Source organism: Sylvia atricapilla, chromosome 8 (genome assembly GCF_009819655.1).
Source record: "Sylvia atricapilla isolate bSylAtr1 chromosome 8, bSylAtr1.pri, whole genome shotgun sequence".
Lineage (NCBI taxonomy): Eukaryota > Metazoa > Chordata > Aves > Passeriformes > Sylviidae > Sylvia > Sylvia atricapilla.
The window spans coordinates 16,061,780-16,079,815 of record NC_089147.1 but is presented as its reverse complement, the minus strand read 5'-3'; the positions used below and the strand labels follow the sequence as shown (position 1 = coordinate 16,079,815).

The following is an 18,036-nucleotide window of genomic DNA, read 5'->3' as shown; positions in this document are numbered from 1 at the left end:
GGGTCTAAAATACAGCACAAATGTGAACTGTGTCAAACTGAAAGACATGATCAGTTTTTAGTAAAACTGCTTTCAACCTCTGATCTGCACAACTGTAGGAACCAATAGACTACTAGTGGTTGATTCACACCATGAAACTTTGACAAGAAAGTTTCTTTTCTTAGTATGAGTTCTCAGACTGGATAAAAAAAGGAGAAAATCACCAATGTTGGAGACACAAGTTTATAGTTGCATTTGGCACCCAAAAAATCCAAACCAACACAACATTATCAGCTTAATTTTCAATCTGGAATGAGAGAACTTTAAGTTGAGTGACTACTTAGCCATCAGTACAGCAAATCAGTGACAGGACAGGTACTGATTTCTTTCCTAATTGACAGGGCAAGCAGGGAACCCATAAACAGCATAAGCAGAGCTGAACAACTTTCCTGGTAATGTGTAGCACATCATCTGTCTATATTCCCAGAACTGTGTATATAAACCGAGACACTTTCTGTTTTTTACTCATTCCAACAATTGGATGAGTCATATTAATGCCAGCCTAGATAAAAAGAAGACAGTGTACGAAGTACTTGAAAAAGAAAAAAATATAAACTAGGAGCAGTCAGAGACTAACCTAAAGGAGAAAAAATATTCTGAGTTCATTGGATACATTTTATTACAATAGAGGTATTTTTAGCTTGATCTTTCTTAGCAGGTAGGCTGAAGGGAGAATGACAAGCATAAACAGATTTGAATTCAGGTCTCAAGAAATAATTAAGGAGGATTTTTCAGATATGCAACCATTTTCCAAATGAAATTAGTAAGTTTATACCATAAAAAATCCCTAAAACTATTACTTTCAAAACTGAAACACAATATGAAAAATGTGTATTTAATAGGTCTTACTGATGACTTTTGTGTTTACATGCAAAAATACACTGAAGCACCAGAGGGCACCACCCTATGCACAAAAATACCAACTGGTAAGTAAGCAAAAAAGCTTATCTTCTGAGAGCTAAAATTCAGCCAGAAACTGTAAAACTTCATATGCCAAGAATTCCACACAACCCTTAAAAAAAAAATTAAAATTTAAAATAAATTATCCTGAAATCATCTGATCTATCCCATAATGACAACACCATATATATACATTATCACTCTAAGTGAGCATCATAAATGTCTTCCCAAATGGTTACAGTCTCACTTCAAAAATATATTTCTGCTATAATTTCATAAAAAATAACTTCTGTACATGCAATCAGGATAGATGTCCTTAAATGCCTGAGTGTAGGTGGGAGTAAATGAGGATGAGAATTTCACCAACAAGGAAGGAAATAAAAAGTAAGAAGAAAAAAAAAAATCATATAAGCCCAGAAATTAATTTAACACATTGACTAGACTACTGGAAGGGCAGACAATGGAAGTGCATATAGACTATCAAGTGTAAAGGGGCAAGAGGCCAAAGTAATTTTTTGGAAATTCAGCAAATACTCCACATTTGCTTTTTCCCCTTCTCAACTCCAGTCTATCTCCACATCTACGGCCTCTAGACTAGAAAACTACAATAACCGTAAGTCGTAAGTACAACTTCTACTGTAATTTTTTTTAGCATGAAAAAACAGATTTCAAGAATACTCAGAATGGGAACTAAAGTAATTTTGTCTCATATCTATAGCAATAGCTGCAACTTTTCAAATGAGAGAAGAAGAACTGCTCAGGAAATCAGGCCTCAGGCCAAAAAAAATAACTTCAAGAGTTAATTTAATTAAAAATAAAATCTCCATACTTTCACAAGAAAATAGTAATTCAGAAGATAATACAAATTCCTGGTTGGTGTTACTCTCACTTAAAAATCATGACTAGAACAGATAAAGAAAAAAGTAATATTTAAGAAATCCCATTGGAGTTTAAAAATATTCTTATTTACTTGGGTTTGGGGATTGTTTGTGTGTTCTTTTAAATGCGCAGTGATTCAATGTTAAATTTCAGTCCATATTCAGGAAAGACAAATCTGAGCTTATGGAGTTTTACTGTAAACTTTTTGAGAGAACAATTCTCCTTCCAGTAATCATTTATAACAACAGGCTCTAAACAGCAGCAGAGACTTTAAAAACAGACTGTGTATTTTAAAATAGCCAAAAATCATGTCAGGAAAAAAAGAGAAGAAAACAACAATCTTTTTAAAGGACAAAGAAACTCCTTATTAATGACTTGCCACCTTCCACCATTTCCACACCTCCCCCAACCCACCCTGTTCTGTCCCATTTCTAGGATGAATTGCAGGTTTCCCCATCCCTGCCCATATTGCCACAAAGTCTTTCATTTCCTGATTACACAAGACATATGAAGCAATTAAAAACTGTATGTACACATTCCTCTCAGGATACTGATAACCACTCAGAAAGTGCCCATCAGTTAGAGCTCCATGAATGCTGTGACAGTGACAGGAATTACACTTATCTGTACAACAGCTGTATGAGTTTGACATGGAATGTAAGGCTGACCTTCAACAGAAGCAAGAGAGAAAGATTCATTTGTAGAGCTTCAAATTAAGCACCATGAGGGGGCGGGGATGGAATTACTGATTACTTTGATCAATTAAATGAAGGCACAAAAAAAATCCCCCTAAACATGCACTTTTAATTCAATTTTTCAAAGTAATACTTTAAACAAAACACACACAAATAAACCAACTCTCAAATGAAGGAACTGGGCTAATGGATAATAATGGTTTTATAATTCATATCTTGCTACCAATGCCAATTTTGTCCTGATGCTAAAGATGCTCTCAACCAGTTCCCATACACACATTGCAAGAAGTGACCCCCTAGATGCTCTCCCTATTTCTCCTTTCATTGAAAAAAAGTCCCCAAAATGAAACAGCAACACAGAGCTATACTAAATAAAATATAAAAACAAAGTAGTATTTACAGTTCAAATTTGCATGATGAATTTAGCGGGATTAGTGCATGCACAAAACATTGACAATGCAAATTAAGATTCTGCCCTTAAAACAGCCCTGTCACACTGTGACTATAACCATGGCATCCCTAACCATGATACTGTATCACACACTCCATTTGAGCTGCAATTTCACAGGAAACACTGCAGAAACTTCCTCTGTCCTACAATATACAAAGATATTGTCTGTTTACACAAGCTGCAAACTTTGTAGGGATTTTTCCATGGAGTAATTTCATATAGGTGGCTGCATACACCCTAAAAGGCTTTATAAAATAATGTCCAGGTGTTTCCTGTAATTCAATTGCAGTTATGGTAATAAGCACATTTCTTAAAACCTAAGTAGCCTTTCAATGCCAGATGCTACCTGTGTTCCAGTTCTGCCATTCTTACTCATAATTACATCTGACCACGCTATTTAAAAGTTCACATTACATGCCAGAACAACACAGAACACAGAGAAATGGTCTATTCGGAGAAAAGATTTTATTAATCTTGGTTTAGCTGTTTTGCTTTGCTTGCCTGGTTTTCCTGGATGTGCAATTTCTGTGAATTGTTCTCACTAATAGTATCCTGTTTCTATGAGCAGGAAAGGGCTGAGTACAGTTTGTTAGTTAACATTACTTCCTATAAGCAGGGTCCTTATTCTGTAGTAGCAGCACTAGAGCAGTCATTGTTCATGCTGGATAAGCTATGGACCACGCTGATGGTTGTTAATGGACATCCTCTGCAGCGAAACATGAACTGATAATCAGTACACCCAGATTTGCAATAGACTTCCTCCTTCCTGTTTTTACACTGCTGACCAAGGAGATGCCTCTTCCTGCTAAGCCTTTGTGTGTTACTGATGTATGAAGCAAGAAACTGAAAAACAAGTGCTACGCTACCACTTTTTTTCCTAATTTTGTGTTGTAATAGTAGATAAAAAGGCAGCAAAGGAAACGGCAGCTTCGCTTGCTTTGGTACTGGCTATGGCCACGGAACGAAGTGCCAAGTTTGGCCATCTGTTTCATGTACCTAGATGGATACAAGTGCGTGTAGTTGGAACCTATGTTGTGTCATAGAATATAAAGAAAGAAACCAAAGTCTATATACCAATTTTTTTATCTTCCCTTAATATCTCCAGAGACTGTTTGTTACATAATTTTTTATATTTTAGCAGCAACGGATTCATCTGTAAACCAAACTGGGAACTTTGAAAAGTTTTTTAAAAAAATTGATGAGGTTTCTGTTACACATGCGCCAGAAATAATCAGGCATCTATTACAACATCGAGCTGATATGTCAACTTTATCTAGAGCACTTGAAACATAATCTTCAAGACAAATACACACCAATTGTTTTGAAGAAAATAAATTTCATGTTTCAACAATCTCGTATGTCTCTTTACAAAACACATGAAATACAACAGAATATTTAACTTCAGGAATGTGTAAGTTACTTATTTCAAAAGGTTTTCAATATCAACACTACACTGAGGCAAATAAATGTAAATGATGTAATTTTCTGATTATTTCAGAAATTTAAGAAGTTCCAGATAAAGTAAAATACCCAGTAATTAAAAAGTTTCAAGACCAATTAGAGTAAGAATGTATTCTATTCAACACAGATCAAACCAGACAATTCTTTGCTGCATCACACTCCTCCGCAAGCATATAACCAGAGCATGTATTTTACAACAATTTTATATTATTAATATTTGTTAACTCTGTGAGCTCATATAATCTATACATAAAAAATCATCAAGTATTTAATTCATGTAAAACAACAGCCTGTGCTGTATATTCTTTGCATATCTCCCAGGATCACTGAAGAAAATAAAACATGACTTCTAAAAAAAGTCTGTTTTCAATTCAGAAGCTGAACTGAAACTCAATGTTTCTCTCAGTTAGGAAGGCATTAGGAGTGTTGATGCAACGGACTAACTCCAGTTCTCTACCTGCTTGACAAAGGAGCAAAGAAAAATCGTTTCTTTGAAGCTTCCTAAGTTTACGAAACATACCAGAACAAATACACAGTACAAAACAGTATCTACTATGTTACTTTTATGGTGAAATTAACTGAAATCAAAGCTTTTAAGAAAACATTGCTTCCAAGAACAAAATGGGGTAAAAAAATTCCTTCAAAGTCACTCTATGCCTAAGGAGGTGTGCAAACTGTGAAAGTCCCAAAACCTGATAGTTTAAACATTTCCTTTTGAAGCTGAAATGTCTCAAAAGTATCCCCCAGGTACATATATGACAGTATACGCTTTATTAATTTTGTATTACTCTGATTCACAGGAGAATTGCAAGTTACACTCACTGCAATTTTGCAAGCAAATTACTTTCCCTGAAACATAGTGAAAATCCCACTCGCAGTATTAGACCTGAACACTTTTCTCATGCTATATTAAAAAAAAAAATCTATGCTATATTAAAAAAAAAATAGACCCAGCATCTTTTAGGTCTTCTCTGTCCAATCCCACATCTTTCCATCAAGGCTGATGCACCCTAAAAGCTGTTTCCTTCCTTCTTAATACCCCCATCAGTGATTAAGTTCCCTACTAGTTTGCTATTACTGGCAAAGGTTGAGGCAGGGGAAAGGCTTCAGCCAGGCTCCAGGAGAGATCATTAACTCCTTCCTGCACAGCACCCAGTTTGTCAGCAGTACAGATAGTTCCACAGTAGACATGTACAAGACAAGGAAGAGCTGCTTTGTTGAAAATACTTCATCAAGCTGAACCTCAAATTGAACTGTTACTGTTATACCGAGCTCTGTGGTGACAGGGATTAGGTTTTGGTATTTCAACCATCACCAGAAAATAACCAGACAGACTAGCCACAGCTAGATTTTACAACTAGCCACAGCAAGCCTTTCAGCAAGATAAAATCTCATGTGATTGCTGGATGTTGATGCAAAGCTAGGTCTGTATTTTTGAATGAGTTAGTACTTAACAGTTTACTACAACCCATAAAAATAGATTCCTATTTGCAAATCCTTTTCTGGCATTACCTTAAAAGCATTATTTAAGACATATTAATCCTCTTCAGTTGTAATGAGCTCATTTTAGTAGTATAATACATAAAATGCAACATGACAAAACTTGCAAATACACCAGCACTTAAGTCAAAGCCAGACATATTTAACTGAATTATGCTAAGGCTCCTCAGGAGGTATCTGTATTGAGGAAATTGCAATGTCTCAGAGCAATAGTTCAGGCACACACAAAGCAATCTGCAGAGCACAGGCAATGCTGTTGGCTTTCCAAAAAAATCCACAAGGAAATAAGCACTCGTGTGACTGGCATTTGTGAAGGATGTAAAATTATGCATTACCTATGCACATGGCATGTCCAAAATCTGGGTCACCAGACACTGAATAAAATCAGCTTGAGGAACAAGTCAATGAAGAGATGACAGGAATAAGAACTGGCTTTTCTGAATTTAACTGACGTAAGAGTGCACAAGCATAAACTGTTCACATGAAGAGAAGGCTGAATTTAAATGAGGCAATGACACAAACTTCATGAAACATCTATTAAGTACACTATTCTGATGATGATGTATCAGATGATTCCCCTATTTTAAAAGCTTTAGTGTATTTTGGAAACTTGCTTCCTAAGCACTGGGACAATTTCAAGCTCCTTAGTAATGCTTGTGAAATTGGAAAGAGCTATTTCAGAACAATTCACACAGGTTACTAGCTAGGTTAAAGCTTCAGTTGGCAGTTGCCCATTTGGAAATCACTGCAAGAGTTGAGTCAGAAGCTGAAGCGTGAACAGTTAAAAGATCAAGATAACCTGATTTGTAGGCACATATTTCATGACAAACTTAATCAGCATTGAACCTAAAGATATTTTCACAACAACAACAAAAAAAAAATGCAGTGCAAATATGACTACCTGCAAACAGCTTCAGGCTTTATAAACACTTGAGAAGTAATATGTTGAAACTTGCAGCAATACAAGTGATTCCTTCTAAAATACTTTTGCTACCAATGGCAAATCTGACCAGGCTACAGAAAAATCAGAACTGCAGTTCTGCTGCTGAATGCCAGATTATTCAGTCTACAGCACACTCTTTGTATGCCCTTTTCACTCTATATGATGGACTAGCAATAAAAAAAAAATTGCTCCTTCATAGCAATATACATCACATAGACAGTTGCTTTATTTGACTGTTGTGTTTCAACTTAAATACTTGGAATACCATCAAATCCTGCACCAAGTAAGAAGATCTGCAACTGACACTACAAGCAATCCTCTATTTTTTTGGGATACACTGGTTCACAGCGAGCAGGCCATTCTCCTGACTCCATAACAACCCAGTTACAAAACAGAAGTTAGCTATGATAATAAATTGACATATAAATATATGTGCTGGGTGGAGTTAGTTTTCTTCACAGCGGCTGGTATGGGGCTGTGTTTTGGATTTGTGCTGAGCACAGGGCTGATAACACAGAGATGTTGTTGTCATTGCTGAGCAGGGCTCACACAGAGCCAAGGCTGCCACGCTGATGAGGAGGCTGGGGGGAGACACAGCCAGGACAGGGCACCCCAAGGGACCAAAGGGACATTCCTGACCAGAGGGCATCATGCTCAGTACAGAAAGTGGGGGAACAAGGAGGAAGGAAGGAGACATTTGGAGCGATGACATTTCACTACAACAACCCCCTGCAGCACTACAGGCTGAGGATGGTGTGGCTGGCCAGTGCCCAGGGTTAGAAAAGAAAGGGACCTGAGGGTACTGGTCAACAGCCGAATGAACATGAGCCAGCAGTGTGCCCTGGTGGCTAAGGCCAATGGCATCCTGGCCTGGATCAGGGATAGTGTGGCCAGCACGAGCAGGGAGATCGTTCTTTCCCTGTACTGGGCACTGGTGAGGCCACACCTTGAGTGCTGTGTCCAGCTCCGGGCCTTCAGTTTAGGAAGGATGTTGAGATGCTTGAGCACATCCAGAGGAGAACACGAGGCTGGTGAGGGGCTTGGAACACAAACCCTATGGGGAACGGCTGAGGGAGCTGGGGTTGTTTAGCCTGGAGCAAAGGAGACTCGGAGGTGACCCTATCACTCTATACAACTTCCTAAAAGGGGACTGTAGCCAGGTGGGTGTCGGTCTCTTCTCCCAGGCAACAACTGACAGAACAAGAGGACACAGTCTTAAGCTGCCCCATGGGAAGCTAAGGTTAGAGATCACAAAAAAATTCTTCACTGAATGAGCGATTGAGCACTGGAATCATCTGTCCAGGGAGGTGGTGGAGTCATCATCCCTGAATGTTGTTTAAAAAAAAGCACTCAGTGCCATGGTTTAGTTGATGAGGAAGCGTTAGGTCATAGGTTGGACTCAATGATCTCAAAGGTCTTTTCCAGCCTAGTTCATTCTGTGATTCTGTCTTCCAAATTAACCACTACTTGCAATGGAGTGCTGCTGTCCTGGACATGGCTGAACACCAGTCTGCCCATGGGATGCAGTGAATTCATTCCTTGCTCTGCTTCTGTGCGCAGCCTTTGCTCCACCTATTTAACTGTTTTTATCCCAATCCACAAGTTTTCCAGCTTCTACCCTTCTGTTTCTCTCCCCTATGGTGTAGGTGGGGGAGTGAATGAGCAGCTAGGTGGGCTTGGCTGCTGGCTGCAGTTAAACTGCAACAATATACATGAAAGTACATATACATGAAAGTACAGTTTTGAACCAAAATAGACCAGAGCTATCACATAAGGAGTTTCCTGTTCTTTGGGGCTACTTCGTAACTTCTGTTTGAAAGGGAAACATATTGACTTGAAAATTGAGAAGGGCTTGAAGACAGACCATTAATAAAGATGGGGTCTACTGATTTTCAAACCAATAGCTTACAATCTGTAAAAGATTATCATACTATTTGAAATCAAAATATATGATCAAACCATTAAAACTCTAATCTGAAGCACTGGCTGATGATCTGAGGGTACTCTTACATCTGCTCTATATTTAAAATAAGACTATGCTATAGACAAGAATGCTAACTGCTGGCTCACAGTCCAAAACCAAAATAATGAAAACATAGAAAAATTACTTTAGACAATCCTACCAGACAAGTAAGACCTCAAGAGAGAAATGAAGGCAACCACATTTTGTTACTGGATAACCACATCATAAATCCCAACAGACCATAGGCAGAAAAAGTATTTCTCTGCCTGCAATTGTGTTAAGATTGCAAAATCTTCCGACATTTTGAGATTTCATTCATACTGCCCGTGTATGTATGTAACCACTTACTAACTGTTGTCCTGAAGACACAGAATCACAAACCTAAATCATGCCTGCTGGTAACTGTAATGTACACTTTCAGTAAAACTGAAGTTACATAACATTTAGGCACTTTGATAATTTTATTTTGGACAGGCCTCCACAATGAATAAAGGAATATCTCCAAAAATTACAGGCAAATTATGAATTACAGACCCCAGTCTGGGCAAAGCCCCTGCAATTGCAAAGTGTACAACACAGTAAAAGCAGCAGAATTAGACTCTCACTCCGTATCTCTAACTCTGAATTTTCTTAGAGACCTTGATCAGTAAAGGACAAAATAGCATTGCTTATTTTTCTAATGATGTCTTACCAAAGTGTAGCTTTTACCTTTGGCATTTCTGCAACACAAGGACAGAAGTTCAGAATGAACAGCTATCAGCTGGTTCTAACACTTCAGCCAAACTCATTTATGACATCCAACCTCCAAACTCTGCTTAACCCAAATGAGAAAAATGCAGCAGTATACAGAAATGATGTTGCTTTGCAGTCTCAGCTCAGTGCTGCTTCTACCAGTGCAATGCAGTCCTAGATCAGTGGAAGGTGACTGCAGCATACTGCAGCATCAGACAGAAATGCACCAACTGAACGGCGCTTGTGAGTGTGATTGCTGCAGCCAGAGACAACAGGACACTGAAATGTCTTCACACAAGGCTCCCTAAGAACTCTCCAAAGAAGTTTCACAGCCAGCACAACTTAGAGCAACCCAGAGGATGCTCTAGTATCTACCAGGCAACAGCTTGATGACAGATTTCAGGAAGAGAGAATTTGATTAAAAGCATTTTTACACTGACTTTTGAGGAGCATTTTCCAAGCTGTGGTTGTGGGTTAAAGCAATGGAGTACATTCCACTTAAAGATACATCAATAGACATAGCACCTCCTTATCAACTTCACCTTAGCAACAAAATTTCCATTGTCAAATCTCCCACAGCTTTTATATTTAATTTTAGTTTTGTATTTTCGTACAGTCAACAGACTGTGGGCCTGGAGGTAGTCCCCTGACAGGCTCTGTATGGGAATCACAGGATACTGAAGACTTAGTGACGCAAAGCTCACAAGACGAAGTGTTTAGAGATAGTCTACCATATACTTATGAAATATATTGCCAAGCTAGAGTTTAAGAGTTAATTCATTTATTTTTAAAAAACACTTGGAGATACTACACATTACTACAGACTCAAAGACATTCCTATCTACAGTACACAGGGCACCAGCAGAACAACTTCTACTCTGTCAAATTCCACTTTGACCTTTTTCAACCAACCATAAACTAACCAACAAATAAGGTCAACTACTTTCTTCTGAAGAGAATTTGTCTTACTAGCTACCACAGCATGTCCAACTGACTATGCAAGAAATGTTAAGACATGGAGTTCAGTGAGGGCCTTAAGTTTTTTTATTAACTTCCTGACTTTTCTGTTGTTGTTGTTGAGAAGACTATGGGAATTACCTTTCTTTCTTTTTGTCTTCTTCCATTTCCTTTCTAAAGATTAGAAATGTGATAGCGCTACCTGATAGAAGCTCAAAAGTATGTATGCAACATGAATTATACAATATTAACATGTTATATAAAAAGGTGACAGTGATGAGCCTTTAACAAGTGTTGTCATTAATCTAATTTTGTTAGCCATTAAAGCCAAAAAGATGCTGATAAAAGCTTCACAGAGTCTGATGAAAAAAAAATTAATCCCGGCTTTCTACATACACAGTCTGCCATTTAATGAAAGGCATGTTGGCTTAAGTCTCATTTATAATGATTCAGCAGGTGTTACTGAATTTAGAGATGCAAGTAAAATAGCAGCAAATTTAAATCAATACATTAATCCAATTAAAATAAAAGAAGAAAATTAATTTAAGCCAATACAATCTCTTAATTTCTTGAGATGCAGAGCAGTCTTTAGGAGTTAACTCTCATAAACACTAAATAACCTCAACTGCACTAGCTGTATGTTGATTCCTCCTATAAAGGACTGCACGTCACATTCCTCTTTATGGGTAGATCTCAGCAGCAGAAAATCACCTGCAGGATCAATCTGTATGTCATTCCTTACTTGTAAATTATACACAGAACCATTATATATCAATAAATGCTATTATTTTTTATATTGTAAGAACAAGTGCTGACACTCTTGTACCAGGGTAGAAAACAGCACCCTGGCAGGGACAGCTGTACCCATTGGCACTGAAGAAAAACAGGAACAAAAATGTGTTTCCATGGAATCTACATACGGCCCACAAGAAAAAAAGTACACTTCCTTTGTGAAGCATGGATGCACGAGGAAGACATTCATAGTTTGATATTAACAATTAAGGATAAGTCGGATCTTGCATCTCCTACAATCTTCATCATTTAATATTACCTCATGCTACTTATCCAAATCACTCACCTCAAGATCCTTCTTTTGTTCTGCTATTTAAGTAGATATGTTGGTACTTTATTTCATGTGGCAATGCTATAAATATTCTCCCATCATTACAAACCAGAAATTACAAAATTACTCCATTTTACATAATGAAATATCTGTAATCTCAATCATTACATTAGACAACTAGCTTCAATAGCTTCTGTGACTGGAAATCAATGGATCACTTCATTTTGTAGCCTTATGCAACTAGACACAGAATTACTCAACTCATTTCTTTGATTTATATTGTTTAGCGAGTAAAACCTAGATCTCATGCAGAAAATAATGCTCCATTTTACATTCATGCTTCTTTCATTGAAATAGATCTTGTAATTTGATGTGGGATTTCAGACTTTTCAGTTTCACACAGCAATTCACAAATTGTAACAGACAGAGCTGAGCAGACAGCTCAAGTTTTGATCCTAAACACTATGGTTCTTAGGGAGTAGAAGCATATTTCTGTGGTGTTTGCTGGGCTTCTCTCAAAACACTCAGCCAGGTGTAACTGCCCTTTCACCTCATTGCTTTTTATTTGTAATTGAACACTAGAGGTTAAATCGGACCAAAATGCACTTCTTCCCTAAAAATCCTGAAAGTCATCAATTCAAAATCCCCTTACTGGAAAGTCAGTAATAAAACAGGAACATTAAAAAGAAAAAAAGTAGTCCCCATCCACACCTGTGGATGCCTTCTGCTGTGTAGCCTAATACTCTGTCCTTTCTACAGGCTACTCTGACATAAGCTGTATTCTGAAGATGGTGGCGAAACTACAATTATATTAATATTTTCTGTGGGTTTTTGCAGGCATCAGCTTCAACCTGCCCGGGCTTGTTAAGGGAAACATAGTGAAACTGCCTCCAGGGACAGCTCAAGTCTGAAAGCATCCCAGCTACTTTCTCTTAGCCTAAGCCCACAGACTCTCACAGGTGAGGCTCCTTGTGATGTTCAGCTTCAGCATCTCAACACTGTATTCCCAACAGCAGCTGTGTTTAAGGAACACGAGGGGAGATCAGAGTGCGGTTTGCTCCAAGCTGACCTCCAAGACCAGACTGAGCCAGCAAGCAGTCCCCATGTGATGTCTAGATGACCCCACCACACTCCCCATGGGGGATCTCAGAGCACTGATCAGCCCCAGCCTAACACAAACGCCCAGACTGCCACCTCCCACGCAGCTTTGGAGGATCCACAGCAGACACACGTAGCCAACCTCAAAATCAGCTGCTGTGATGTGCAAAATGACCCATTTGGCATGCAACAGAAACTTTTCTTCCACCAGTTCTCAGGACTGTGTTCCTCACCCATGTAGCCCATGTTCACCCTTTCCCAGCCATGTCCACGCTCTCCAGCAGGCACCATTCCTACTGCAGGAAAAGCCAGCAGCACCATGCTCATTGCTCTGCAGCATGCTGCCACACAAACTGCCTTTTCCAGTTTTCTGCACACAGGCTTACTGTATCTTCTCAAAGAGATAACATTCAAATTCACAGCTCTCTCTCCCCCATCTGGCTAGTGCCTATGCTTTTTTACTTCTTTCAGACATCTTTAATCGGGGAAGCACCTGACAAGCTCCATAATGGAGATCCCCTTTCCCCTGTGTCTCGTCTATAACCCAGTTCACTCTCCACAGGCCTTGCCCTTATCTTCCCAGCTCTAAGTGAAAGGCACTTGCACCTTTGCCTCTAACAGGAAAGGTTATGCAAAACCTTTTTTTCAACATGCAGGCTAAGGGATTTGGCAGTATGTGGAATTAGAAGAAAAAGACAGAAAACCAAACCACTGAAGTCACCAGAAAAGCTCTAAACACTGTCACATTTCCAAGGAAACTGGCCAAGGTAGTAGGTTTCAGACCGCATCATTAGAGGTCGCATAGTGAGTGGAGCACTGCAACACCCACCCATGACAGGGTTTCGGCGGCGTTCTCAGCACAGAGCGGGGGTACCGGCACAGCCAGGGAGCTGACTCGTGTCCAGCTGCGGGCAGCAAAGGCTGGCCCCGGCTTACGGCGGGCGGCCCAAGCGCCGGGCCCAGGGCCGCCCGTACCGAGGCCGCACCCCGGCTCCGGCGGGGCCGTGCCCCGCTGCTTCCCCGGTAGACAATGGCAGGGAGCGGCCAGCCCGGAGCTGGGCCACGGCCACCGACTCCGCTCGGCCCCTTTTCCCTGTCAGCGCCCCGGCACGGCGTGACAGCCCCGCTCCCTGCCCGCGCCGCACCGGCCCCTTCCCTCCGCCCCGCAGCGCCCGGGACGGGGGCCGGCGGTCGAGCCCAGGCAGCGGCAGCGGGGGCCGCGCGTCCCCTCCCGCCGGCGGCGCTGCGGGCGGCCCCGCGCCGTCCCGGGGGAGCAGCTGTCAGACAGCGCGGCCGGGCCGCAGCGCGCCTCGCCGGGCCGGCGGGCGGGCAAGGGCGGGGGACAGTCGCTCGCTAGCGGCGCCGCGGCCCCCGCGCCCCGCACCTCAGGGTGGGTCCCACGCAGGCCGTGTCGGTGCTCTCGATCTCCTGCAGGATCCGATCATGCTCCGGGAGACTCTCCGCCATCTTGGATGGGAGGGACCCGGCGGCCGCGCCGCTGCGGGAGGCGCCGAGGGCGGAGCGGCCGCGGAGGCAGGCGGGGGCCGGCGGGGAGGGTTTCCCGGGGCGCGGGGCGGCGGGAATGGGGATGGCGATGGGGCAGGGAGCCCGGGATGCGCCGAGCCGCGCCCCTCGGCTTCGCACCAGCTCAGCGGTGCTCCGCTGCTCTTGTCAGGGGCAGGGCTAGGCCAGGAATGTCCGGGGAGCCCGGCAAATCCCCACGGCCCCATGGCATCTCCGGGCGCTGGTGTCCGGCAGAGACCACGGCAGCCGCGTGTGCCCGGCGCAGTGTGACAAACGAGGGACGCGCAAAATGCGGCCCCTGTCCCGGACGGACCCGCTGCCCGCCCCGCTGTGCCGCGCTGCAGAGACGCCCTGAAGGCTTATAGGGTTCAACATGGCCTTTTCCACGGAGTTAGTTCTGGTTTGCTTCATGTGTGGTCTTGTATTATTATTATTAACAAGAATTATTGTTGTTAGTATTAACATTATTAGGTTTGTTTGGACTCGACCGCCCCCGCACACGCGGGCCGTGCCCGTCCCGGCGGGGAGGCACCGACCCCTGAGGCGGAGGCTTGCGGGGCTTTCTGCCTTCAGGTGTGCCACTGACTTCATTCCTTCCATTCTTTACGTGATAGAAACTTAGGGGTCAGCGTCAGAATAGAACAAAACCGAGCAAAAACAAAGAAGTGCACCTCTGTGTGCAGTGGCTTACTATGTTTCACTAGAAACTGACATAATGTTTCCTAGTGCTTTGTACAGCAAAGCTCAGTGTGTCAATGAAGGAGGTATAAGCTATTTTCTATTTAAATTTTACACTTTGTGGCCTGTGGCCAGGGATTAACTGATCCTTGGGTTTTGCATGCTCAGGAGACAGGATGCACCTGCTTTCTGGGCAAAGTTAACTGCACGCAAGTGGGAAGCTCATGTAAAGAAATAGGCCAGATATGTAAAACTTCAGGCTGATGTGTAGCTACTTTTTCCAGTAAGGAACTGACAGCATTTGACAAATGTGAATGCATCAAGGTCTACGATTGCATTTGGCATCCTTCCAGTTACTGTTTTCAAGCTCATCATCTCTCCTGCCCTGGTGCAACTACACCTGTACGTGAGTTAATAAATGGCACCAAAGAGAGGGCACATCTTGTCTATGCTTGTGCCTTTATCATATTCAATGTTGATTCAGATGAATCATTATTGGTGACACTGCTAAATCAACAACGACTATTCTAATGTAGACAAGTGCTTACAAAGAAAGAAAAAAGAAAAATCCTACCACTCGTATTTCCTCCAATAAATCACTCAAATGCAGTAACAATCTTCCCATATTCCTTTTTTTCCCCATAACCAAAACTAAAATTATAGATTGACACATTTTTCAGGGTAAATTTAATTTTCTTTTTTTAGCCTGATCGTTATTGCAACCTGATGCCTACAGTGCCAGGCAGACTATTTTTAAAACTCTTCTACAAATACTGACAATATACCTAGACAAATTATATTGCAATCTCATATATTTTACTTTTTTTTAAGGACAAATGTGCGGAGGAATTTTTTCAGTTGCACTTTTACCATTAAACAGTCCATAAGCTACCAATGAAAATAAAGATCTTCAGATGTTTAGAAATATCAACAGTAAGGCCTTAAGTAGTTGTGTCTTTGTGATTAAAGCAAAAGTTGCATTTATTAAAAATTTAAGAATAAGAAGCAGTTAATTTTTTTTAAATGTAGCTGTGAAATTTGAACTAAAAACACTGCTACACAAAAGAGAAAATTTCCCTGTTTTCATTTTTAAGAGCACTTTATTTTTTCAGAAATCTGCAGCTAGCCATCAGAAACAGATCACTTTGTCCTGGTGAAAAGAAAGAGCGGAGTAGGTGACCTTGGTTTGTATTTTTTCACTTAGGGCCAATCACACTGCAATTAAACAAAGTTTCTAATATATTGCGCTGACTGAAAGAACAGCTATAGAATGGAACACATCCATCATGAAGAGTATAATATTGTTAAAAATAAGCATACCTTAGGGTGGTTCCAAGAGGCAGCTCAAAGGACTGGATCTCAGCAAGGGCATTTTCATATATCTGATCTTTATTTTCTTCTAGATACAATTCTGAGAGATTTGACTTGCTTTTCCTTGCCATAGAGTAGCATAAAATTAATCTAACTTTTGGAGAGGACTTTTGTTCTGATTATTATAGTTGACTAAGTGACTGTAGTCAGCAAAACCAGGCATTAAAAAAAAGATCCTGTGCTAACCTCGTGACTCCTGAGGACTTTGTGTCCAAGAATGGTGCACAGCTGCTCTTTTCCTGTCTGCTGGTAACAGTTGCCTTGTATGCACTGCCCTGTAAAAAAAAAGACTGCATAGTCTTTTTTTTGTGTGTGTCCAATATATATTTGTCCTAACAACAAATTTCCTGCCAAAATAATATTTTTACATCCTTGAAATAAATATTAAACCTGAAATATAGTCATTTTGAAAACATAACTTGAAAGGAATTTCAGACACTACATATCAATGCTTAATTCCTCTGTTAAGTTTTATGAGATTTTTTTTTAATTCTGTTTTCATTTTGCTATATAAAAAGTTTGCACACAAGGATTTAGCTGGATTTATGAAAAAGGTTTATGGATCACCTAAAGCAGATTAGAAAAACAGAGAAACATTTATGTTCTCATCATTTTCCTTTTCAGCATTAGTAGTTGCTATTATAATAACAAACTGCAAAAAATGCTCTGTGACAAGTGTGGGGTTTATATGTGTATGGTGAAAGAAAAAGAAAGAAAAAAAAAAAAAAAAAAAAAAAGAAAGCTGTTATAATTTATTACCTGCATGGGAAAAAATGGATAAACAAATGTTGAGAGCAGTGCTACTGTCACATCGTTTTCATGAGGATGGTGAAGAAAACACTTTGCACAACTGCCATGGGTTACTTTAATTAGAGGCAATTTTTTCAAACATGAGACTGGCGTTCTAGATCCGTAAGTTTAAATAACTTTTTTAGAAGCCTAATTGAATATCATTTAATATCAATCAATAAATTTTTAAAAAAAAATATTTCGAGGGTTTTAATCAAAATTTGGCTCCTAATCTCAGCACTGCTTCTGACAAAATTGATGAGTCCAGACCCTCATGCTGCAGTCAACAGTTAAATGCAGGGAAACAGAAATTACTCATTTTCAATCAGGGTGATTAACAGTTTATTCATTTCTCTGTGCCCAATGGGAACACTAAGGAGATGAGTTCACATCAGTAGCAGTGGGAAAGAACACTAAAGGCTGCAGTGAGTTAAGGCTACGTACAAATTTGTGATGTGTTTCCTTGAACAAGCTGCTTTAATCACCAGTTTGTTTCTGAACCAAAGTTAAGCAATTGCTCTCATAGCATTACTGTGCAATACATTTCCTCCTTTCGTGTTCTACATGGAGTTGGGAGTAATTTTTACACTTTTTACCAGAAATGGAAGCCTGTGATTGACCCATTCAGCCACTGGATGTCACACAAACGCAGATGAAAGGATGGATACTGAAACTACTCATTCCAATCTTAACAGTCACCAGATTCAGTATTAATTTAACAATTATGATGTGACACTGTGAAAGTAAACTGCAAATATTACAACAAGCTTAAGCTTATTCGTGTGATAGAAGACAGTACATCTACTGCAGATAGAAGAAAGTCTATCCCAGCTTCTGCCCTGTGCTGTCTGTCCACCCTGCGCTCCCCATCTCCACTTCTGTCATTTGCTCCTCCCCACCATAATTCCAGTGTTGATTAGATGTTCCCAACATCTACATCTTTCAGTTATACAGGAGCTTTTCCTTTTTCCAGCTGCACTCAGGGTCTCTCTC

At 40.5% G+C, this 18,036-nt stretch overlaps 1 protein-coding gene across 7 annotated transcripts in view; it reads right to left on the bottom strand.

The window, feature by feature from the left end:
* EXOC6 (exocyst complex component 6) overlaps positions 1–16,442 on the bottom strand; it is an 89,230-nt gene extending 72,788 nt beyond the window's left edge. For 4 of the 7 annotated variants that reach the window (XM_066323819.1, XM_066323821.1, XM_066323820.1 and 1 more), the window contains exon 1: positions 16,204–16,442. In XM_066323819.1, coding sequence (XP_066179916.1) covers positions 16,204–16,325 — 122 coding nt within the window. In that variant the 5' untranslated portion in view covers positions 16,326–16,442. Of the gene's footprint in view, positions 1–14,065; positions 14,155–16,203 lie in introns of those variants that run through there. The other 3 variants (XM_066323822.1, XM_066323823.1, XM_066323824.1) reach the window with 1 other exon arrangement.
* Between the last annotated feature and the right edge of the window lie 1,594 nt (positions 16,443–18,036).